Source organism: Dendropsophus ebraccatus, chromosome 3 (genome assembly GCF_027789765.1).
Source record: "Dendropsophus ebraccatus isolate aDenEbr1 chromosome 3, aDenEbr1.pat, whole genome shotgun sequence".
NCBI classification, from domain to species: domain Eukaryota; kingdom Metazoa; phylum Chordata; class Amphibia; order Anura; family Hylidae; genus Dendropsophus; species Dendropsophus ebraccatus.
In genome coordinates this window covers 86,788,178-86,814,419 of record NC_091456.1, presented here as the reverse complement: position 1 = coordinate 86,814,419, position 26,242 = coordinate 86,788,178, and the positions used below count along the sequence as shown (strand labels likewise).

Sequence of the window (26,242 nt, the reverse complement as noted above, 5' to 3'; positions counted from 1 at the left end):
CATGTTTGCTATCGCCGCGTGCGTAATCGCCCGAACTATTAATCACATTCCTGATCTCGCACGGTAAATGGCGTCAGCGCAAAAAAATCCCAAAGTGCAAAATTGCGCATTTTTGGTCGCATCAAATCCAGAAAAATTGTAATAAAAAGCGATCAAAAAGTCGTATATGCGCAATCAAGGTACTGATAGAAAGAACATGTCATGGCGCAAAAAATGACACCTGACACAGCCCCATAGACCAAAGGATAAAAGCGCTATAAGCCTAGGAATGGAGCGGTTTTAAGTGACGTATATTTGTTGACAATGGTTTAAATTTTTTACAGGCCATCCGATACAATATAAGTTATACATGTTACATATCGTTTTAATCGTAACGACTTGAGGAACATATATAACAAGTCAGTTTTACCCCAGGGCGAATGGCGTAAAAACACATTTCCCCCAAATAAACAAAATGCGTTTTTTTTTTTTCAATTTCACCACACTTTGAATTTTTTTCTGGTTTCGCAGTGTACTTTATGCAAAAATTCAGCCTGTCATTGCAAAGTACAATTAGTGACGCAAAAAATAAGGGCTCATGTGGGTCTCTAGGTGGAAAAATGCAAGTGCTATGGTCTTTTATGCACAAGGAGGAAAAACCGAAAACGCAAAAATCGAAATTTGCTCTGTCCTTAAAGGGTTAAATAGATCAGACTATTGCGAAACCTACAATATGTTTAGTCAATCATTTTTACATGTTTTATTTGTAAAATGGGAAGGGAGGGGGGGTGATCAAAACTTTTTGGGGGGGAGAATTTTACTATAAGAGTTTGCCAGAGGCAAACTCTATGAGAAGATCGCCGATTGGACCGCACAGAGGTAAGTACTTTTCCTCCGGCAGTCAGAAAAAACTATTTTGACCCCCACAGTCACACTGCTTTGATTGGTAAGTGAAAACCGCTCCTGACAAAAGCTGAAAAAGGCTGATAGCATCTGCTCCTTACCCACTATAAAGTGAGCTCCGCTCTGGAGCTATAGCACCATAGCATCTAATGGCATATGAAGACATCAGGGGTTAACAAGGCACAGGCGCGCAAGCGGGGGAACCACTGATGGACAGGCCTCTTCAAGCACCGCCCACATGTCCTTTCCTTTTAAAGCGACTCTGTACCCACAATCTGTCCTCCCCAAACCACTCGTACCTTCAGATAGCTGCTTTTAATCCAAGACCTGTCCTGATGTCCGTTCGGCAGGTAATGCAGTTATTCTCTTAAAAACAACTTTTAATCCTGCAGCGCTGTGTCTAACGGCCGGGGCTTACACGTGTATATGCATTAGGCTGGCACCACCTCTCCGTCCTTCCTTCCCACCCTCATTAGGAATGATCCAGGAACATTTACTGCTGTTTGAGCTTAGCACAGGTGTCTTAACGATCCAGCCCATGTTCATTATGCACACAGGTGGGTAATAGGAAGCAATCTGCCTGGAGCATTCCTAATGATGAGGGCGGGGAGGAGGGACAGAGAGGTTGTGCCAGCCTAATGCATATACAAATGTAAGCCCCGGCCGTTAGACACAGCGCTGCAGGATTAAAAGTTGTTTTTAGGACAATAACTGCATCACCTGCCGAACAGACCCCAGGCCAGATCTTGGATTAAAAGCAGCTATCTGAAGGTACAAGGGGTTTGGGGGGGGGGGGGGGGTGTCAGATTGTGGGTACAGAGTCGCTTTAAATAATGCTCCAGGAATAATAGCTCCTGACTCACAAAAGCGCATGCCACTTTACTGTTATTCATTTTATTTCCATGTCCACATCCTAAAATGAACACCATGAACTAACCTGTAAACATCTTCACAAAGTCTTCACTATCCATACTCATTACCACATCAGCTTTGATAGGTGGTTCACCCTTTCCAACTCCACCCTTGTCATTTTTCAGGTCCATATACCATGTACCTTCCTGTGATCCTAAGTAAAGAAGCAAAACAACTATTATTCTTAAATTATCCTTGGCAGGTCCTACTCCCGTTAAAATGCCTGGAGGTCCAGGGGTGGGGCTTAAATGTCCATACTTGGGCAATTTTAAATATTAAAAATAAAATTCTGACCTCTATAATGTTGAAAAATGTTCCCCCTCCCTTATGACACAGAACACACACACACTTTTCATTCACCTCCCCATGTGAGTGCTGCACTTAAAACTATGGTAATAAGCTTTAAGACGGTAATAAGATCTAAGCTCTATGTATCTTTTGGAACACAAGATCGTATTTGTATGTAACTACATTAGGTAACAAAAAATGAACAATTCCTACCAGAAAGCACAAATTGGTAAACTCCTTGAACAGACTTAACCGCCTCTTCATTGATAGATTTTCCGATAACATTAAAAGTCTCCTCTACACGACCCGTGTTACCTGAGACCACTGATTTACCCTCCTTAAAAGCTGCAGACCCACCTTGAACATTTGGAGAAAGAATAAAAAGTCAATAACTTTATTTTCAAAAAAAAACAAAAACCATACAGTTAATAGATTATGCAAAAATGTAATAAAACTAATTCATTACAATATAAACTTAGACTAGACAGTATAAAAATCCACCAGACAGTTTTTTAGGCAAGTTGATAAATCATTTGCATCTTTAGGGCCTGTTTACACTGAGCAAAACAGGCAGAATTTCACAGCGGATCTCCCCACCGCAGAATCCTGCCTGCCACAGTGTCGCACAGTGTCTCTATGTGATGGCTCGCATGCCTCTGCTTCTGTCACCCTCCGCTTACAGAATTGAGTGGAGGAGACAGGCAGGATTCTGCGGTGCGTTTGGCAATGCATTTTGAGCCATGCCCCTCATTGAGGTAGGCAGTGTGGGCACATTTTACTATTCTTTTTGGCTCACTAGATATAATGATTGCTGTAAGCCACAATTCTTACACCTTTGGAGCCAAAATTCTGGTACATGAGCTATAGTAAATATGGGTTATTGGTTCAAATTTGGAAAGTATGGTAATGGTCATAAGTAAAAGGGAAGTTAAACAAATCAGTAACAAAAGGTATTATCCATAAGAGAATATTAATGCAGCACATAATTTACAAGGAACTCTTTCAAACGTTTAGGGGATGTAAGCACATACCATGCTTCTCCATTTTGCTGGTGACATCATCTGGAGTTTCATCTAAAAAGAAATCTGGAAGCAACGGATGTCCTAAAGAAAAAACAAATAACTCTTAGCCCACATGCGAATATAGTCTTAAAGAAGTTCTACTACAACAGGGGTCCCATGTTTCCTGTTTGAAAGATGGTGAAGCATGACAATACAACTCTATAAGCCTGAAGCAGAGTACAGTTCCAATTCTAAACCTACTGTATATGAAATGTGGCTTCTCATCCTTCTGTTTGGGCCCAGTGGAAGCAATAAGTCAATATGCCATGTGAAAGGTTTAACGGTAAACTGTCCTTTGGGAAGGTGCGGGGTCGAGTTTAGGTTGAGTCTCTACCATCTTATTTCGATCATTGGGAGATCCTTATCCTGATCTTATTTGCTTTGAACTAATGTTTAGATTAACCGTACGGCAAAATATCAGTAAACAACGCGCAATGATTTTAGGACATGTTGAAAGACCATGATTAATAATTTGATCGCTAGCTGTATTTACAGAGGCAGATAATCTCAAGGTTTAGGTCACTTTTGTGAGTTTTTGCCCGATAATTGCTCCTTGTAAAAGCACCATTAGGGAACCATGCTGCCAATCTAAGATGTGTCTGAAAAGGCAGGCTATATTGTACCCTCAGAGGTTTGGAAAGTTAACGCCTTCCATCTCCTTGGATAAAATGAGATTGGATATTGCTCTTCTCAGTTTATTACCAGATCAAATACATCTCGGGAGGGAGGATATATTTGAGTGTTTGAGGAGTAGCGGTGTTTGAGAATTTGCGGTATAATCTGTAAAAGGTACAGTAGTTTAGTAAAGCAACCATATTAATTAGGTGGCATCTGCCCACAAACAATATTGTTATATTTTGATCGGATAATTCTGCACACTGCACATATGTAATATGTTTATTTATTTAAAAAAAATGTATTTGTTTAATGGGAAAGGGGGTAATATAAATCTTTATTGGGGCATTTTTTTTATAAATATGTTTTAAAACTTTTTTTTTTACACATTTTGTATTGCATATATAAGTCCCTTAGGGCTGCCTGTTATATGCCCGGATTTGGAGACAGTAATGTATGCAGCGCCGATCGCATTGAAATGGCCCTGCACACATTAAAACCCCTTTACTGTCAGGAACGTTTATAGATGTTCCTGCTGCATGGAATGGGTGCAGAAGAAACTTATATAGCTGTATAACTGACATGAAGGGGTTAAAGACCAGAGATGCATTTGCAGCTCTACTGGCTTCAGGAGGTAAAATCTCAAAGCATACAATTTACTTTGGTAATCTGAATTTTGAAAGTCGTAATCTTAAACCCACTGTTGTATTCTGTCCCACTGCTTTATAACACTGAAACTTTTGGACATAATACAGGCTAAAGAAGATATTAATAAAATTTAAAATGATGCTCAAAAGGTTAAGTCTGCAATTGTTAAAAAAGGGTTCAAATAAGCTGGATATTTATTAAAAATCTTACCATACATCCACAGTTTTTTACATCACTTACCGCGCTGGTGCTTATACTTCACTGGACTCCCGGGCATTTGCTTGCTCAATTGAGATCCCGACATGTGAGGACAGTAGTAAAATACCAGTTACAGTAATGACAATCTTGCACCACTGTAACCAGCGATTGGCTTCCAAGCTTTGTTTATACCAACGCAGCAGTGTAAAGACCAGTGCAGAGTTGTATGTGTGGATGATTGTAGAAGAGTATAAGAGTATAAAAGTCAGTACCTGGAGATACAGCATAGACATCAAAATCCTTGATCCCCTCAGATTTCAGTAACTCCTCATCAATGACAAAGTTTCCTGTATAACTCTTTGGCTTGGTCAAAATGGAGTATGCGGCATCAGCCAAGATGTCAGTAGTCCTACACTGCTTATCCACCTCAGATCCTCCCAGCATATCCATAGCAGCTGTATGAATGGCTGTAAATAGTAGGGAAAAAAAACAATACTCATATCAGTGTTGTAAATGAAAAGCCACTAATTAAAATTTGCACTCCAAAACTATAAAGGCAAAAGAAAACAAAAAAAAAACTATTTATAGTTCTGCATGTAATTGCATTTTGCACTTATTCCTATTTATAGCGTAGCCTAAGAGATTTAAATTGTTGAAATAGTTCTGATAACTTACTTTAATGTTAAATAAGTTTTAGCATATTAATATAAACGTTATTTACTAGGTAAACTTCAAATGCCTCTTAGTTGGGAAAAGCATGTTAGCCATTGAAAGTATTTAGAAACTGTTAAAAACTGGGGCAAAAAATTTAATCTGCATGGAAAGTGGTTTTTTATTTGTTATTTTATACTCTGTAAAGTAACTTAAAAGGTAAACATATGCCTAAATCCTCTGTAGTGCGGTAATGGTGTTCAGTTATAACTGATTTAAAGGGGTACTCCAGCCTATTAAATTTTTTATATATTGCTGCCCTTGCCTAGAACATAATAAAGATCCTATGCTTGCCTAACCACACTCCCCTGCGATCTTCCTGTGGCACCTTCGAGCCCCCTGCTGAAAGCTGTCACTTCCAAGACAAATTCAGCTTAGCAGTGACAGCCTGCTTAGCCAATGACTTGCTAAGGCGCTGTAGTGCTTCAGTCAGTAAGTGACTAAGGAGATAGTCACTGCTGAGTCCATCTTAGAAGTGCAGAAGGAGCTTTCAGCAGAGGGTCCGAAGAAGCTGCAGGAGTACCCTAAGGGAATGTAGTTAGGTAAGCCTTGGATCTTTATTATGTACTATGCAAGGGCAGAAATACAGTGTAAATATAAAAAAATTAAATGGCGCAAGTATTCCTTTAAGGGTATGTCCACAAGTAGCATATACGCTGTGGATTTCACATGTAAAAAAAGGTGTGTAATCAGTAAGTTTCTTGGCATAAAATGTTACCCCCAAAGCTGTCATTGAGGATTCAATGCTGTGTCAAGTGACTGAAAGAAAAATAAAGTGAATATTAAAGGGGTTGGCCACTTTATAGTAAAATAGTTTAGTGTACAGTATTAGTAGGTGTACTCACACCACTTACTGACAGCAGCTCCCTGTGTACCTCATAGAGCTAAAATCAGACTCTCCTTCTCCAGGCTGGGCTGCCCTGCTCTGTGGTGATTTTGTCCATAAAATGGCCGAGATGGAGGAGCATGTGACCACGCCCCGCCCCCCAGTGTCCTCCATAGGCATATACAGGCTCAGTGGTGGACACTGCTCCTCCATGTCGGCCATCTTATGGACAGACACCACAGAGCAGGACAGCACACCCTGGAGTAGGAGAGTCTGATTTTAACTCTATGAGGTACACAGGGAGCTGCTGTCAAAATATACAGTGAGCACACTTACTAATACTGTACACTGAACTATTTTACTATAAAGTGGCCAACCCCTTTAAGGTTCGCTGATCAAATGCTGGCAAATTTGCCTGTGGGTTTCCTTGTGTGAGATCTGCAGCCTATATGTGTGAACATACCCTAAAGCTCCGTTCACACGTATTAAAACTGGCGGAATCCGGTCAGCCTCCGTGTCATACTGGGAGTCTATGGGAGGCTTGCGCGCCTCCTCTCTCCACGCTGAAGAATTGACATGTGCAGTCGCTGAAATATGTCAGTTTTACTCCGTGTGAACGGAGCCTAGCAATGAAGAGACACTTTTAACAGTTAAAGCATATGTACATTAAAGTACATAATGTACCGACAACAGCAAAGGTGAAAATTGTTAATTTTAATCAATAAATAAAACATAAGATCATATATAAATCTATATAATGTGATTTAATATACTGTATACATGCCCTCTAGTTTCTAAATGTATTGGAGCATAATCACTGGTTGAGGAAAAAAAATCCCATAATAACCTTAGGCTTTGGAAATATTAAGCAATGTATTTATATATAAAACATAACTTGTGACTCATGTTGGCTGACCATTATGAAAGGCTTGTATTATGCCCAACCAAAGCATTCTAACAGGAAAATAGATATGTTAGATTTTAGTATTTATAGAACAATTAAATGGCTATATTTAATCTTGAAAGACTCAATGTGTCTTAATAGCTTCCCTTCTAAAACTGTATTGTGCTTCAATTTTTACATGACAGAAAGAAGTGTTACATAACTGTTCTCTTATAAATGTGGAATTTGATGGGCAAACTGGGATGCTGCCTTTATATTATGACAGCCAAATCTGGGTAATAATAGAAAAATTGACTGACTCTTGATTATACAGAGCAGTGCTGCAGATTTTAAAGGCAGATACTAAACAGAATTATTGCAAAAACCAAGAATAATGAAAAGAGCAGAGGTTATTATGTAGTAAAAACAAGACTGTAACAGGTCACCTGTTTTTGGCCACAGAGCATTGACGGCAATTTCTCCTTTAAATTCCTCAGCCATCCCAAGAACGCACATGGACATTCCATACTTTGCTATAGTATATGCTGAAACACAAACACAGAGCTCGGAACTAAGAGACTGTTATATGAGTACACAGAAACTGGTGTAAACTGTCCACAGCAACCAAACACAGCTCAGCTTTCAGCTCTAGTAAACTGAAAGATAAGCTGTGACTGGTTACTATGGGCAGTTTACACCAGTTTTTACTTTACACAGTTTGATAAATCTGGTCCATAATATTGTTCATAGCATATATAGCCAACATATTGTTTTAGGTACTGTACTTTTTGGATTAAAGGATGCACTTTTCAGCATAAAAAAACTACAAAAAAATCCACCCTAAGGCTGGGTTCACACTACATTTTTGCAATCCATTTTTTGCAAAAAAACTGTTGCATGTGTCTTCATCCGTTTTGATCCACTTTTTCATTTAATTCCATTATAAAAAACGAATGTTTTTTTTTTAACATACACAAAAGCATAGTCAACCTCATTTTTGTGTCCGTTAAAAAAAACACGGATCAGTTTGGATCCATTTTTTTTATAATGGAATTCAATATAAAAACGGATCAAAATGGATGCACACACATGCATCCGGTTTTTCAGGGTACAAACCCACTTGACATATTTGCTGTGTGAATCAGTCTTAAAAATAAGCAGGCAAAACGCAGGTTGGCTTTATACAATTGTTCTGCGTTAAAATACACAATTGCGTATTTTTGAAGCGTGAAGCTTGTTGTTAGCAAAGCATCAGTTGTTAACAACCTGTGCGAAAAACGCATGTAGCTTCACGCTTCAAAAATATGCAATTGCGTATTTTAACGCAGAACAATTGTATAAAGCCAACCTGCGTTTTGCCTGCTTATTTTTAAGACTGATTCACGCAGCAAATAAGTCAAGTGGGTTTGTACCCTTAATCCGTTTTTTGGAAAAAACGGATTGCAAAAAGGTAGTGTGAACCCAGCCTAATCGTCTTACTAGTTAGAGAGTGCCGTGCCGATTACCATGAGAACTGTGCAGCTGGGAACAACGCATCCAGCTTCCTACTATGCAGAGACCTTCCACAGAGCTCACCCTGCATGGAGATTTGGTGATGTCATGAACATCTACCAATTTCTTGCCTGAGCAGAGTCACACAGAGAGCAGGACTACAAGAGATACATGTGTGTAATAGAGCTGTTTGTGTATAGCAGAGCAGTGTGTGTTTGTAGCAGTGTTGTGTGTGTGGGTGTGTAGTAAAGTTCTCCTAACCGGTGAATCTGACGCTGTTACAAAATTACAACTCCTTTCAGGTGCCAGGGCATGATGAGAGTTGTGATTATAAAAATACTAAAAAATAATTAGGCATTGCAAGGCAGAGTATTATGAGGAGATCACAACCCATTATGAGGTTATCACAAGCATAATACGGGCACATTAATAGGTCTATATGACAGCTGCAAGTCTGTCTCAACCTAATGAGCCAAACTGGCTGCATCATAGATATAAATCATATTATTTATAATGATCTATGGTGCTATCAGCCATTACACCTGCAGTCAGATATGTCAGGACCTTCAGTCATAATACTCAGAAAGGCCCTCCAATTATTCTTGCAGAAACCAGCTAAACTTACCCATATACAGTACAAAAGAATGACACACAAAGCCAACAAGATCTGACTTCAATCCCAGACCACCAAATTATTAACATTAACCCCTCCTCTGCCTTAGCCCACCAAGGAGGTTTTTAATTAGTACCAAATATTTGTTCCTGTTTTCATTGGCGAAACCATGGGGGTGGGTACTATAGTCAGGTACATTTTATAGTCTGAAAATATGGTATATCCATTAGGGTACACCAATAACAAATTCTGTGGCTTCTCCAAGACTAGGTAAATTGCATATACATTTCACAGTTTTATCAAACCAGTAATAGGCTATCCCAGATGCACGCAATTGTTTCAAATAGAGAGGAGAGAATTTTGTGAGGATTCACTCGATATGGCAGTTGAATTAAATTTGGGTTTGACAGCCAATTCAGATTTGCAAAGAAGCAAGGACTCCTGTCAAAAGACATAAGTAGCAAGCTTACATTCTCTGGTCTGAGTGCAGAATGTCCAACCCAGCAAGTGTAGATAGTGTTAATTGCTCCTTACTACCTGGGGCTCCATAGAGCGTCTACTTGGCTAAATAACTACTGTGACTAAATAACTAAGTGACAATGCATATTCAGTCAACACTTATCTAGGAGCAGCCGACAAACACACTCAATGGGAGAAACGGAGTGCCCAGCCCAGCGTATGTACTCAGGATGCACTGCTGCTTACTGTACAGAACTCTCTGTACATAGTTTTTATGGTACCCTATGCTGTTAGAGTAGGGTTTTCTTAAAACTACATACAGGTCAAGAGAGGGGGCCCTGTTCCTGTGGGTACTAAGCACCAATGTATATATATTGTTGTAAGTGTAAGCACTGTTGCATTTAGCATCACCCCTTATATCCAGGCAGCCAAGTGGATATGACTTTGTATGCCGCTGCTCAGTCTACAGAAGCAAGGACTCTTGTCTTCTGCTCCTGTATATGGTGATTTGCCTGAAACTATTCTAAAAAATTCAGATGATTTTTTAATGAGGAAATTCTATCTGCAACCATAGAAGAACCATAAGATTACCATACATTAAATTAATTAAGTTGACAAACATACCACAGTGATTTTTGAACCAGACAGGGTTTAGATTCAGTGGTGGACTGAGATTAAGGATATGTGCTACTTTGCTTCTTTTTAAGTAAGGGATGCAGATCTTTGATCTGAAAAACAAATGAAATTACACATGAAGATGGGACCACCATATACAATAGATAAAATGCATTCAATCTTTTTGTTTGTTGCAGTGGTGCAACTACAGTTGCTGCAGAGGCTGCCGTAGCACCAGATCTCTGGTGCCCTGTAAAAGAACAATAGCGATGAGCACTAGAGGTGTGCATAAGGTATTTTACCCAATAGATATAAGGCAGAGAAATGTAAGACGGCACTTACCAAAACGTTTGAGGACCATTGTGACCTGTTTCTGAAGAAGCACAGAGGTTTGTGTGAAACAGCTGGTGTCTTCACTGTCTGCATGGCATGATTTTATGAAGATTTGAAAAAATAAAAGGTTCACAAAAGTTTTGGTGAGTGCAGTCTTACATTTCTCTGCCTTATATATTTTACCTTTGTTAGCACTTGCACACTATAATAAAATATTAACGTCTACTGGCGGGAAATCTTAAAGGGAACCAATTAGCCCAATAGGGCTGATATGGTTCCCTAAACCGCTGTATTCAGCTCCTGCAGCAGCCGCGGAGCTGTATACCCGGAAAAAAGGATTTTAATCTCCCGGGCGCGTGACAGGCAGCGGCAGGGAAATAGTCATCTGGGCGGCTCCCCACCCGTCTCTAGTCACCTCACTCTGCATGTCAGCGCGCTTGGAGGGATGATTGACAGGCAGAGAGGCCAGTAAAGGACCTCTCTGCCTGTCATTCATCCTCTCCGTACGTGCCACGGCTGCTGCAGGAGCTGTATACGGCTGTTCAGGGAACCTTATCAGCCCATTGGGGCTGATTGGTTCCCTTTAACCCCTAGACGACCCTGGACGTAGGGTTACGTCATGGAAGTCTGTCCCCAGACGACCCTGGACGTAACCCTACGTCCTGGGTGTTTCTCCGGCTATGAAGCGCGCTCCGGAGCGGAGCGTGCTTCATAGCAGGTGGGGGCCGACTGCAGTGAGCAGCCGGGACCTCACCGGTAATGACACGCTGCATCTGTCTGGCGTCTGCCCTGGTCATGTCCATGCATTTTTAAATTAAGGAATCTGCACAAATATCCACACTGAAGAGTACCACTGGTTTCTCTTTATAACTTTATCATTACCTATATGGAAATACAGACTTAGTGAGCACCACAGGATACTCCCTAACTCTATGGACAATACCATTCTGACCTCCCTGCCACCTGTAGTGCTGATCACTCTACTTTGGTTACACTATATTAGAGCTGAGAAACAGCCTGTGGAATCTGCAGACTTTCTGTAAGCTCTGGTTTCATAGAAACATAAAAGACATAATCTTCCTTTCAGTAATTCCCTTCTTATTATCTTAGGATAGATATATGGGCATCCCAGGCATGTTTAAATTCAGTTTTTGTAGATTTACCAACCACATCTACTGGAAGTTTGTTCCAACCATTTATTACTTTAAAAGTAATAAATGCACTAATATACTGATACAGTGATCAAGCTGCCAGTGATCAAACTGCCACGCGAAACGTGCGTTGGGGAGAGGGAGCCACTATAGACCACCAGACAATAGGTATACGGAGCACTTTGCTATTTTGCACCTTTGGAAGCTGGGCATCCTATATGTTTACATACCCTGACTAAACCTTAGTGATTGTACTTAGTATATATCGTTGGCACATGCACTTTATATATATCTAGTGTAGTTGTTTACCCAGGTTTTCTGATATTATCTTGTCCAGGTGTGATCTGTGGTTTACCTGTATCATTTTCTGCATATCTCACTATTTTTTAACATTGTGTGTCCTATTATATGCTTTAAATAAAGGAAATTAATATTTATTATCTTTGGACTTAGAGTATATTTATTGGTGTATACAGTTTTTGTAGGATTTATGTGGTTGGCTAGAGTCACACCATACACATAGAATTGGTCATATAAGATTTAAAAGAAACATAAGTATTGACAAGGATGAAATGCTTCCCAGCACCCACACAGTCTGGCTGCTTCTCAAAGGGGGGACACTTACAGGTAAATGAGTTTCACTAGTCCTATCCTGTAATCAGTCTGATTCACACTGGGCTAAATTCTCTCCCCTCCTGTGCGGTGATCTCTAGCTGCTGTTTCCACATATATTTGGCTTTCTCTGTCATTGTTTCTACCTCACACACACACAGGTGAGCTTCATTTTACCTCACAGAACACTTACTAGACTCCCTTCCTAATTGCTGTTAACACTCTTACTGCTAGACAACTAACAATTGTGTGTGCTGCCATGTTCTTTAACTGCCAGACAGAGGGGATTAAGTAACCCTTAACAGTGACAGATAAACCTACCCTGGGCCACATATATATATATAAACATAGATAGGTGAGAGAGAGAGATAAGACAGTTTCTATTACCCTATACTGCTCTGGAGGCTGTCACTGTTCTCATTTCCCTGCCCCTTGGCCAGGTGCTCACTGATTGGTGTGATGTCAGTGGTGGGCGGGGTAAGAAATGAGGTGTTACAGCTTGCCTGGCAACAGAGAAGACCAAGTTTATGTGACTTTGGTCTCAGAAGGGAGGGGGGAACAGAGGTGTGGAGACCATGTGGACCAGGAAGTGAGGATTTTCAGCAGCTTCATGGTGTAAATCCGAATGTGCTGCAGACAAACGGTCCAACTCATGTAATAAAAACCTGTTTCAAAAAAGCTTAGAATATGGGTGGGGATTGAACAGGGTTAAAGTTTATTAAGTGGAGTACCCCTTTAAAATGTTACTTGCACAATGTATGAGATGGCATCATAGGAACTCGGGGGAAACTGGAGAGACATCAAATTTAGGGTTCATCTTTGTGTTTTTTTTTAACTTTTTTCACCCTTGTTCCTGCCTATATAACTTTAATGCTATCCACTTAGGTTAGGCAGCAGAAAAATGTTAACAGTTCTATGTTTATAAGACCATCTGTATAGACTGTAGACTCTCCCATACACCATGGAAGTAGACATAAGTGCAAGTCTACTACAGGTGTACACAAACTGCACAGTAGGGAGGGAAAATCTGTATGATCAAATTCCCATCCAACCACTTTTACATGCAGCGTTTCATTGTCTCTAGTGTTGTGCATATATGAAAGGGAAAACATGCTCTTTGTTTAAAGCGTACAGGGTCAATGAGCCTCTGAAAACTGTTTATTCCAATCTGACATCTTTAAGTAGTAATTGAAACTCAGATGTGTACAAGTATTATTAGATCTCAATCATGGCATTATTGTACAAATGGAGATAATTGTATATAGCAGCATGCTCTATTATGCAGATCTTGAGTAATTGTTCTTATCCGTTGAAAGCTGGAGTGTTCTGCATTAAATAAATTCACAACAAAGCGACCATAAAGGGCAAACAAAACATCAAATGACAAATGCTAATCAACTCCATAAATGCAAGTCCAGACCCAGCTTATCTGGTGGATGCACACAATGTGGGCTAAAACAGGATTAGCTGCACCCAATTTACTAACCTTTGGCCTGAGTTTAAATGCATTTCCTCTGTACACACTATATAGCTACCTCTAATTAGTTTAATACACCTAATAACAAATCCACCTTTATCTTATTAGGCACAAACTATATATATTAAAAATAAAGCTTATTTAAACATCACAGAAAGCCTCACCTATTCTTGCACATTTTTTTATTTAAAAAATAAATATTTCTCCCCTCTATTTTCTCTCCTCTAATCCCAAAGACAGAGGATTTCAATATAATTTAAAGAGAAACAATTGTGCCGAGAAAGCTGGTTCTGGTGTGTGGAGTATGCAGAGCGATGCGAAAGCATCAGGGCGAAGACCAGCCTAAATCTAGTCAGGATTCTGTCTGTCAGCGTTCTCTCTGGGGATGATTGACAGGCAAAGTGGCCAGTTAGGATGAAAGCTAGTTTTCCAGTACACAAAGCTAAGCCCCTATTACATGGGGTGACTGGAGGAGCAAACAAGCGCGGTCAGCGTTTGTTTGCTCCTCGTTTCCCGCTCCCGGCAGCAGCTAGATTGTCCGTGCAGCCCATAGCAGTGGTCTGCTGCCGCCAATCCTGTTCCACAGAGCGACGGCAGCAGATTGCTGCTATACGAGTCGCCTGTATTTCAACATGTTGAAAGACAAACGACTGCAATGATCAGCTGACATTGTTCATGTTTGTTGGCTGATCAATGTCTTCTATTACACGGGAAGATTTTCGGACGAGTATGCTAGACAATCGTTCTGCGAAATAAGGCCTTTACAGATGAAAACACAGAAGATATGGGAGGAGAGCAAATTAGCAATGCTACTAGTCACTGTGGGCAGCTTTATCAGCACAATGCTTTAAATTGGTCCATCTTTCATTTCGATCTTGCAAAATGGCAAATTTTCAGTCTACAAAATAAACTATTTACATTTCTTAGCATTTTCTACGTTCTGAAAGCATGAATGGATACATGAAAGGGATCATGTGTCTCCCTGATCTGACAGCTATCTAACAGTGCCAGCAGATAGGTACCTGAATTGCAACTGACAGAGTCCCTTTAATCAATGCAATTCTAAAATCTGCATTATTTTTTTTTTTGTGTGTGCACTTGTTCAATAAAATAAATGGATTGCAGGGCAGAACCTCCTATTTAGGGTGAAATCCGATGTGATTCCCGTGCTGTCAGTTTGAATAGGATTACATACTCGCAGAGGAATTTTCATCCCTCCTTAAAGTTACTCTGTACCCACAATCTGACCCCCCAAAACCGCTTGTACCTTCAGATAGCTGCTTTTAGACCAAGACCTGTCCTGGAGTCTATTTGGCAGGTGATGCAGTTATTGTCCTAAAAAAACAACTCTTAAACTTGCAGCCCTGTGTCAACTGGCATGGTCTAGAGTGTGTGTGTGTGCCCAAGCCTTGCACCATCTTTCCGTCCCTCCTCCCCGCCCACCTCATCATTAGGAATGCCCTGGGCAGTAATTTTCCCATTCATCACTTGTGTGAACACTGCCCAGGTGCCTTAATGGTCAAGCATATGTGCAGTGTTCACAGAGTTGATTAATAGGAGAATTCCTGCCTGGAGCATTCCTAATGGTGAAGAGGGCAGGGAGGAGGGACGGAGAGGCGTCACAGGCCTAATGCACAGACACTCTAGGCCACACCAATTTGACATAGGGCTGCAAGTTAAAAAGTTGTTTTTTAGGACAATAACTGCATCACCTGTTGAACGGACTTCAGGACAAGGACAGATGTTGAATTAAAAGCAGCTATCCAAAGGTACATGCATTTTTTGTTGTTTTTTTTTAGGGGGGGGGGGTAGATTGGGGGTTCAGTCGCTTTAACTCGCTCCCGGCATCCTGACATCCCCCTCAGCCAATCAGTGTGTAGTCCCGCAGCTGCAACTGATTGGCTGAGCAGGACTTCAGGATGCCAGGAGCAAGCCAGAGCGTGGACTGCTAATTTATTCAACAGGTTGCTGCTGGTTAAGGCAGATGTCGTTTACATACTTTCATCCCACTGCGAGTATGTAGTCCTATTCAAACTGACAGTAAAGGATTTGCAGCGGATTTTGCTGCAATTCCGTTATGTGGTGACCCACCCTTAATTTGTCAACATGCTGTTGATAACATAGGTCAGCTTTCTTGAGGTTTTCTTTGGTTTTTTTTTGGTTTGGTACTGCCAGCTTGGTGGGCAGCCAGGGGTTGACAGATTCACTTTTAATTAGTTCTTTTTTTTTGTACTAATAGATGCAGCGTAAGAAAGTTTGAGATTTGTTGCAGTGATCGGCAGCTGACACAATTTAATGTCAAACTTCATGCAACAAATAGAGGCAACCACACAGACTTGACTGGTATAACATACACCTCAGGGAATGTACATATAGCTAATAAGCCCTGATGGAAAACAGTGTTGTAAGGAGAGATGATGTGCAAACAGGCTTACAACACATTCCCACACTGAATCAATTACAGATCTAGAGGAAAATACCAGAGGGCACACAGCAAAATACATACATATTCATTGCCAGGTTTGCCCTAACAGGCATGTTATTCTGTGTCAACATATTAAAGTGTGCATGGTTACATGCATAAATCTAGAAACGTGTAACTTGTGGTTTATACAGTATTTATACAGTATATAGTATTTCTGGTTTATACAGTATTTATACAGTATATAGTATTTCTGACTACTGTGATCCAATAACTAAATCTAGACAGCTAAACAGAATACCACCTAGAAGGGATATTACTAGGCTATAAAGTGTCCATAGGCTGTATCTATGTTGTACCAGACTCCCTCAGGGCTGCATCCAAATTCTTTACCTACCATTATTCATTATTCAAAATTGGACTCGAGTATGCTAGATTACTTAGTTATTTAGGAGGGTCATTCGCTTATTTCTGCTGAATGACCCTCCTAAGTAACGAGTTCAGATGTTTTAGCTACACCTATTGTGAAAGTAGGTGCATAAAATCAAATCAATGACCCAGATTTATCAATCAGACCCAGCAACCAATCACAGCTCAGCTTGGACTATGACTGAATGTAGAGAAACTACAGTAAGCTCCATTTTGCAAAACAGTATTCGACTCCTGGTTGATGGAGAAAATAAATTCAGTCATAGGGCTGCCTGAAAAACATGGATACTGACACATATACCCACACAAAAAGACACACACCAGACTGCTGCTTTTACAGCAGAGTGGTGGCTGGTAACCTAGACAACATGCTGTCAACAAGGTGATGAAAAAAGCGACATATCAGGAGGAAACAAATTAACTACGTTAAAGTGTTACTGTTATGATTTTCAAAATCTAAAATCAACAGTAGATGTGATTTAAAGAAAGTTCGCAATTTACATTCATTAATTTGTTTTCATGGAAAACATGGCACTTTCTATGTTCTGAATTTTTTTTTCCTCCCCAAAGAGTTTAAACGCAGGAAGTCCCGTGTTTCCCAGGCCATCTGAGCGCTCACAGAGAGAAGGCGGTCATGTGATTGACGGACACATTAAGTCGTAACTCTCTGTACTGGCCGGAATTCCTGTGTTTAGTCCCTTTTTACTAACCAGCACAAGACTGGAGACTGGACCTGGATATCTGGTAAGTTCAGCTTTGTTGTAAAGTATGATTACTTAAAGTGTCACTGTCGTGAATTTTTTTTTTGCAGAAATCAATAGTCCAGGCGATTTTAAGAAACTTTGTAATTGGGTTTATTATCCGAAAAATGCATTTTTATCATGAAAAAGCAGTTTGAAGCTCTCCCCCCTGTCTTCATTGTTCTCCTATGGAGAGAGCTAAAGAAAAGACCAAAACAGGACAACAAAGAGTTAATCTACAAATACCTCACCCGTTATCTGTTCTGACCATCACAGCTCTTACAGCTGTCACCCAGCTCCCTGCCTGTAATCCTCTGTTATCTGCTTTCTGCTGCCGGCTAACTCCCTCCTTCCTCCTCCCCCCTCCCCTCTCCCTAGAGCAGACAGGGGACGACTCCTGCAACAAGTCACAATTTTCAGATTTTTCAGAGTGGATGAAAAAGAGGAAGGAGGGGGGGACCTGGGAAAAGGCTTTTTACATGCAGATAATGGCAGATTTGGCTAATAAACCCAATTACAAAGTTTCTTAAAATCGCCTGGACTATTGATTTCTGCAAAATAAAAAAATACGACAGTGACTCTTTAACAATAAAATAATGAATGTAAATTGCACGCTTATTTCACATCTACTGTTGATTTATATTTTAAAAGTTATGAAGACAGTGACAATTTAATGTGTTTAACTTGATAAGCCCTACATGTTTAAAGGGGTATTCCTCCCAAAATTATCTTTGCATTAATACGTGGCCCCCCCATAGCTTTCCATCTTTCCAATATCAATGTATTATGGATTCTGCACAGTTTTGCTGTTATCTAGGTACATCCACCCCCACCAAATGCATAGAATCATCAGCTCTCAGTCCAACCCGACACCGCTCCCTGCTCCTGGCCCTCACCCTCCGAGACGGCATCACGTGTCCTCCTACTCTTCAATGGGCCGGGTTAGGCTTCTAACCCAGCCAAACTGAAGTGAAGGAGGACACCGACGGCGGTGGCTGCTGTAAGAGAGGGAGACAGTGAGCAGTGCAGCTGTCACTGTCTTCCTCTCTAACAGCAGCCACCACAGTCACCCATACAAGGTGCCCCCCAGCCCCAGCGCTCACCCCCTGGCTGTGACCCCTCACTCGCGGCATTCCCCCCGCCCCCGGTGACTCTGTCACTCGGTCACAGCTGTCAGACCACTCAGCCTGGCCGCGGCTGTCCCGGACAGTGATTGGCTGAGCGGTCTGACAGCTCAGGCAGGCCGCACCGAAGCTGATGCTGCGACGCGGGACACGGGGAGGAAGACGGAGCGGTGGAGAAGCCCTGATAGGTAATGTATGCTGCTTCTCAAATCGTCACTCGCCGGCCACGCATCGCTGTTCCACGAAACAAAACACTTCTTTAAGGCAACTCTAACACATTCCCTGATCAGTTTCCCTTTCTCTTGAAGGGGTTGCTTCAAACACAAAACTGCTCCTAATATAGTAGAGTATGCTTACCAAACACCCAAATGTGTGTTTCAGCTGGATAAGGTCTTTTACTGCTGCTCCAGTGATTCTACCTAACAGTCCCGCTGTCACACGCTGCTGAGAAAACTACATTTCCCAGCATTCTTCCTACACTAGGGTAGTATCAGTACAGAGCGCTCTGCCTTCTCGTTTTTTGCCTGTCACATGACAAATCAGTAATGTCAGCGCGGGGGGTGGGCGGCCTGGTTTGCCATCGGACACTACAGCAAATCAGGCCAGAGATTTGCAGTGGCGGCGTTCAACCAGCTGATGGACTTTCCCTGTGAAATGTATTTAAAAATGAAATTTGCAATTAAAAGAAAATAAAAATTGTGAGGACCCCTAAGGACTAATTCATCAACTTAATTCAATTAATCGTCCAGCCCTCCTGGATGGTGGATGGCTCATGCAGCTTGTGTACCCATTTCTATAAAATCATGGAACCCAAGACTACACGCAATAGATTTCCTCTTTTGTACTGTCCTTTTTAAGACAAAGTTCATTATAAAAGCAGTCATAAAATCTCTACATCCATCCCCCAAGCTTTTAGTATGGAATTCTTTGGAGAAACTGCCTGTTAGTAGGACAAGTGTAAAGTAGATAAATCAGAGCTATGCTACGCTGCAGTCAGCACATGACTAGGATTGGAACCTTCATACATATCCAACTAAAAACAAAAAATCCTTTATGTGAAGAGGGCAAATGATCAAGTATACCCCCATGCTTCTAGCTAATGGATTCATGTACGTCCCATGACAGTACTTGTTTTATAACCACAATCTGCTTGGTCGTGGAATTCTACTATGCACCAAGACAGTCCACATGAATAATCTTCATACTCTGAATGTGTAATATGCTTCAAGGCTATTATTTTATTATTTGTCATTGCCTGGTGTGAACAGGCCATAATCTTTATTTATGTTCCTAAAGCATTACTATTCAAACCTGTATAATGTATTATGTCATTTGCTACCATAAATAATACAAGGAGCATGACCTGGTGGCTCCTAGCCATTTTCACGGCATTGTATTTGCAGAGATTTGTAATGGAAAGCAGCCTTTAAGATGAAGGGATGCGATCACTACGGTTTCATAGGAATATATTAAATTGCACCTCTAACAAGAAATTCTTCTTTTTAATTTTTTTTTTTGTTCGCATTATCTAAAGGGCGTTTTATGTACATTTGCTTTTTGTTCTGATATTGGTGGTGATACTAAATAATGCTAAGTACATTTAGCGTTGAAGAGTTGTTCACATCCATTTCATTAAATAGCAGCACTCCAGCACATTTGATCTAGGCCAATTTTAAAATTCCGCACACAACAAGCGCTATAGTTATTATGATTATTTATATTGCCTTGTTCCTCCAGCTGGCAAAAGCAGCCACGTATGAAACAGTGTAAAGACACTTCAGTGCATTATCATTTTAATAAATGTGTCAAAGCGCTCCGCATTGTGTTTTCTAATGACGCTCCTCGCACAAAGACACCAAATTGAGATGGTAAAATGCATATAAAAAGGTTTTTTTTTTCTTAAGAAGAACACGGCTTGTTTGTGAACTGTATTTAACACCTTCAAAAGATGTATTATTTGGCAGACGTAAAAGGTTATGTTAGGGTTAATTAGCTATCTTTTTTTTCCTGCATAGTTTAAAGTGAATGGTGAAAAAGCCCCATTTCCGTTTAAGCCTGAAAAAATGATACAGATATCTCGACACATGCCATACGGCTACTGAATTTTGGTAGAATAAAAATACAGCATCTTTGTCCTGATTAACAGATATGCCCCCTACCTGTGTCATGAACACTTTGTTACTAGTCACTTGAACTGGAGTATATCTATATGTAACACGTAACATGTCTGCACCGCATACCTTATAAAGTGTACTATGAAAAGAATACAATATTTTATCAGCAGATATCATGAAACATATAACCATTCCCAACATCCTTGGCAAAATACTTTTAGGCTGCGTGCACACTACGGAATGCCCGGTGGAAAACCCGTTGCACATTCTGCAGATCGGACCCGCCGGCGGACTGATGCGAGCGCACACGTCTCCGTCCGTGTCATACTCAATTCTATGCACGGGCGGGTCACAGAACGGCCGGTGTTGGTAAAGATCATCCCGGCCGGTACTGCAGTGCTGAATTGAGATGCGGGCGCATCAGTGTGTGCCCGCATCCCAATTCACCATTGAAAGCACTCCCCATTGTGTGTACTGTCAGTTTACATGTCAGTTTTTTGTGCAGCCGCTAGCGATCCCAGTTGGGGTGTAAACTATGTGTATACACTCCGGCCGTGATTCCATAGATGGCAGCACAATATAAGTTTTCTATTAATCACGGCCGTGATTATTAGGAAACTTATGTTGTGTAAACATAGCCTTATGGTGCATTCAGAGTTGCTTTAACTTTTCTTATAACGTTGCATTGTGCTTTTCCTGTTCCTCCTGATTTTTCTGAATAAACTGACAAGGAGAAATTGTAACTCCCAGGTGTCAATGGGTCACACTGGCACTGTAAGCACTGACTGGACAGTGTTGAAGTGTGTAGGAACACATCCCCAACAGGTAACTCCCAATTGTGAATGTACCCATAATTTTCTTGGAGTAAAGACAGAAATGGCAAAGTGTTCTAAGTAAAGATAGAAAATTGTCAGCAAAAAAAGACCACTTGGTCCATCTAGTCTGCCCTTTTTGTATTTCTTCATCATCATCTGCTGGAAGCTTGTTCCAAGCATCTATTACTCTATTACTTCGGATAGCTGCTTTCAATAAAAGATCTGTCCTGTGGTCCGTTCAGCAGGTTATGCAGTTTTTGTCCTAAAAAACAACTTTTAAACTTGCAGCCCTATGACAAATTGGCATGGCCTAGAGTACCCATGCCCTAGGATTGCAACGCCCCTCCGTATCACTAGGAATGCCCCCTAGGCAGAATTTTTCCTATTCATCACTTGTCTGAACATTGCACAGGTGCCTTAACGATCCAGCACATGTGCAGTGTTCAGCAGGTGATGAAAAGGGGTAATTGTTCTAGGGGCATTCCTAATGATGAGGAGGGCGGGGAGGAGGAACAGAGGGGTGTCGAAATCCTAGGACATGGGTACTCTAGGCCACGTCAATTTGACACAGGGTCGCAAGTTTAAAAGTAGTTTTTTAGGACAACAACTGCATCACCTGCCGAACGGACACCAGGACAGATCTTTGATTAAAAGCAGCTATCTGAAGGTACAAGCGGTTTGGGGGTGTCAGATTGTGGGTACAGAGTCACTTTAAGTCTTTCTGGATATGTTTTATGCTTCACTCCCTCCGCCATTTTTGTACCTGTTCTACTTTATCTTTTTTGTCCACTTTTAGTGGACAGACACATTTACTAAAGGCACGTGACACAATCTGTCCACAAACCTGACAAACCAGTCATTTTTGTCCAAAAACCCGCCAAGAGGGTGTGCCGTGGGTGTGTCATGGGTGTGTCCTTTTAAATCCACCCACAACTGACAGATTTACTAAGCAAACTTATTTTTTTGACGGATTTTCTATTCTAAAAAACAGCCACTTGTAGTGTGGTGAGATGGTCGGGTTCTAGTTCTGTCCTGTGAAAAAAGTTCCAGATTTACATAGGGTGTGCGCCACATTAATTAATTTGGCACAAAAAAACTGACATAAAAGACAGCATAACAGCTTAAAATTGACACATTGGTAGCAAATGAGGCCCAGTATTCCAGACGTGTGTCACTAGAGCTCTATACAGCGGGATCACAATCTCCCTCTTCCTACTGGTATACCTCTAGCTATACAGCCCAGCATACGATTGGCTTTCCCTACCACCTGGTATCCAGATGGGTGATCATTACTGGCTGAATCTTTTGTGCTCCTGTGTCTTTAACATTACAATTATTTTCACTGTGAATCTGCAGATGTACAGATAGACTATGTTTTCCAAAACTTAAATTTTCTCTTTTTATTAGTCCCACAAAGGGACTTTGAAATGCAGTCTTCTGATGGCTGATATCATACACTGGTCTTATCCTGTCAAAATAACACTCACAGGTGACCTAAGCAGCCTTGCCAGAAGAAAAAAAAATTGTGGGCACAAATATATGGCATACCTGAGGGCTTTCATTAGGCCCCCTGCTGCTATAGAAATTTATCTGCACCCCAGCGCTAATGGGGTGACAAAAGCCCAGAAACCACTTAAATGTCACAATCACAATCTGACCATAGCATCAAAGGCATGGGTCCCCAAACTGCAGCCCTCCAGCTGTTGCAACACTACATTTCCCATCATGCCTGGACAGCCAAATCCAAAGCTTTAGCTGTCCGGGCATGATGGGAATTGAGGTTTTGCAACAGCTGGAAGGACGTAGTTTGGAGACGCATGATCTAAGGGGTTAAACGAAAAGAAAAAAAAAAAAAAGGTTCCTCTGCTATTTTACAGTTTAGTGAATCTAGACCATGGTATTTAACATATAAGCCTAAAACTACAACATATAGCTTATATTTCAACGTAAAAATTTACCAAGTGCTACATACGTGAGATATGTTCCTCTTGTATTAATACCCATCATGAGATCAACTTTTTTCATTGGTGTATCCAGAGTGTTGGTCAGACTGATGGCACTAGCGTTATTCACCAAAATGTCTATACCTATACAATATATATAAAAAATATTTTAGTATAAGCACACATTTTATTCTTGACTGAAACAAATATCAGTTAAATACAACTGTTCATTTTAGGTGTATGTTTACATGAAGGTAGTTAAGCTGCTGAGGATTTTACACAGCAGAATTGCTTTCCATTTGCAGAAAACCTGCAGATTTTACGCTACATCAATCTGGTTACAGTACAGAAGCCCAGACTCCAGTCATAATGAAGGAAGTCCCTACTCTGCAACAGCAACCTACAGGTGCAAGTGCTTACAGTACATACTCCCCCGTCTTACACACAAAAATCTGCTCTATAGATATTAAAAAATGAGAATCTTAGAAAACCATTTAATCAAAGTGTACCATGTCACCACAGTAAGGTGTCCTCAGAGGTGCTGCCAATTTTTGCTTTTCTCCGTTATAGGTGGGAGTGTGTACCTACCTCCTGTTGAATTGCACTCCACCCATGTCCTACGGGGGCTATAAAAAGAGATTATTTGGATCCTATCTGCCCAGTTTTAGGCTTATTGTTAGCCCAGGAGAGTGTTAGAATGCTAGGGTAGGACCATGTCTCTGAGGGCACCTTAACATGGTGACATGGTACACTCTGTTTGATCAAATGGTTTGCTAAGATCATCATTTTTTAATATCTATAGTGCAGGTTTTTATCGTGAGTACGCTGGGGGGAGTATGTACGGTAAGCACTTGCAGCTGTAGGTCGCTGTTGCACTTTGTTTTTTGTTTGTACTTTAGCCACATGCAGCGTGCAACCTACAGTGTGAACAGAGGCATTGGGGTGTTGCCATTTTTTGCTTTTTGTCTCTATGACATGTCAAAGGTTTTATTAACGGCCATTGTTTAATGCTAAAATACAGTGTGTTAACATGGCCTAAGGTGGATTGAAAACACAGAAAGGCTATGTTGAGTGGATTTTGTTTACAGTGTAAGGGCTTGTTCACACAGAGCAAAAGCAGTTGAATTTCTGCGCTGAATCAGCGCTGAAATTTCAGCCGTTAAAATAGGTGCAGAGCTAATTTCCATTGTGTTGAATGGAAATTCTGCTCTGCAGTTCACACGGTGGAATTTCCGCACTGAACTAATCCGCTTTCCGCCAGAAGAATGAACATGTTCATTCTTCCGCTAGCGGAAGCCTATACAAATCAATGGGGCTCTCATTTTCTGTTTCAGCGCGGAATACAAGCGTAATACAAGCGGAAATTACGCGCTGAATCAGCGCGGAAATGGGGAAAAAAGGGGGGGGGGGGGGGGGAGGAGGATTCTAGTATATATTCTGGTATAGTCTAGTTTACTCGCCAAATACTCGCTGAATTTCAGCGCTGAATGCATGCGGATTCAGCGCGGATTCCTCGCTGAATTTGTCAAGAGCTGATTACGAGCTGAACACTTTCCTAGCGGAATACACAGGGATTCTGCTTACATTCTGCTCGGAATTCCGCGTCAGTTGATTTCAGGCGGAAATATTTCCTCGCGTAATCCGCCCCTTTTGCTCTGTGTGAACGTAGCCTAAAGCAGAATTCATCAAAAATGGATACACAGGATAGAGATTATATATATATATATATATATATATATATATATATATATATATATATATATATAAGCTCAAAGTAGAGCTTGTATAATGTTAGTAACAAACACAATCTCAAAATAATATGTAATCCTATGAACAAAAAAAAAAAAAGATCTTTTGTGTGATGATTCACTAGAGTAAACATGAACTACGTTAAAATCCATAACTTTATTGATTAAAAAATATAACAGAATGGCAGTAAAAAATTCAGAAAACAGCACCACAGGTATAAGCAGGTCAGGGTAACCTAATCATAAAGGCTGCACCACGCTGTAAAATACTGAAAGATAGTCACACCATATACTACTGGTGTATGTAACAAGTTATATAGCTCTTAAGTCCAGGTAGTAACCTTAATTGGCCATCTATGGTAAGGCGACTACATGCTGTAATACATCAAGCAAGGTGCATCAAGTATGTAGGTTACCCTGACCTGCTCATACCTGTGGTGCCATTTTCCATGTATGGTTTTCTGAATTTTTTACTGCCATTCTGTTGTTATATTTTTTAATCAATAAAGTTATGGATTTTAATGTTTAGTTCATGTTTACTCTAGTGAATCATTACACAAAAGGTCTCTTTTTTTGTTCATAGGATTACAAGTGTAAAGCAGAAGCAGACTGAGCAGATGGGCAGATACTTGGCTCTGAGGTGCAGTGCATGCTGGGAAATGCAGTTTCCTGGCAGGCACCATCTTGAATATAGACCAGTTTATAGAAAAACTCGGGAACGGCGGCAACTAGAAAGACGTGAACAGGCTCAAAATACTCAGAAGGACTTTGTGAGTAAGAACAGCTTTGGGATCATTTCATTTTATATCTCTTGGGTGGAAAACCCTTTTAAAAAGTGGAAAAAATATTTTTTTTTAAATATGCCAAAGCACGTCTACAATATAACACATTATAATAATAAAACAGACATAAATAATAATAAAACAGAATATTACATTTTGAGCAAAGTTTTCCGGTCTATTAAAATATTATTCCCGTATGGTGAAAGGTGTAAATCAAAAGCCCTTACATGGTCCTGTAGATGGAAAAATAAAAGCTCTATAGCTCTTGGGGTATATGCACACCGAGTCGCTCATCCGTCGCTCATCCTCTCGTGCTCCCACATGAAGTTCCACCCCTCATATAGGCTCCA

The 26,242-nt window shown here is 40.7% G+C and overlaps 1 protein-coding gene across 1 annotated transcript in view; it reads right to left on the bottom strand.

The window, feature by feature from the left end:
• Positions 1–26,242, bottom strand: part of HSDL2 (hydroxysteroid dehydrogenase like 2) — a 36,033-nt gene that overhangs the window by 4,407 nt on the left and 5,384 nt on the right. The window contains exons 5-11 of the mRNA XM_069962167.1: positions 23,392–23,506; positions 10,212–10,315; positions 7,471–7,569; positions 4,877–5,071; positions 3,114–3,185; positions 2,296–2,439; positions 1,820–1,948 (exon numbers count right to left, since the gene is read on the bottom strand). Of these exons, the coding sequence (XP_069818268.1) occupies positions 1,820–1,948; positions 2,296–2,439; positions 3,114–3,185; positions 4,877–5,071; positions 7,471–7,569; positions 10,212–10,315; positions 23,392–23,506 (858 nt within the window). The remainder of the gene's footprint in view (positions 1–1,819; positions 1,949–2,295; positions 2,440–3,113; positions 3,186–4,876; positions 5,072–7,470; positions 7,570–10,211; positions 10,316–23,391; positions 23,507–26,242) is intronic.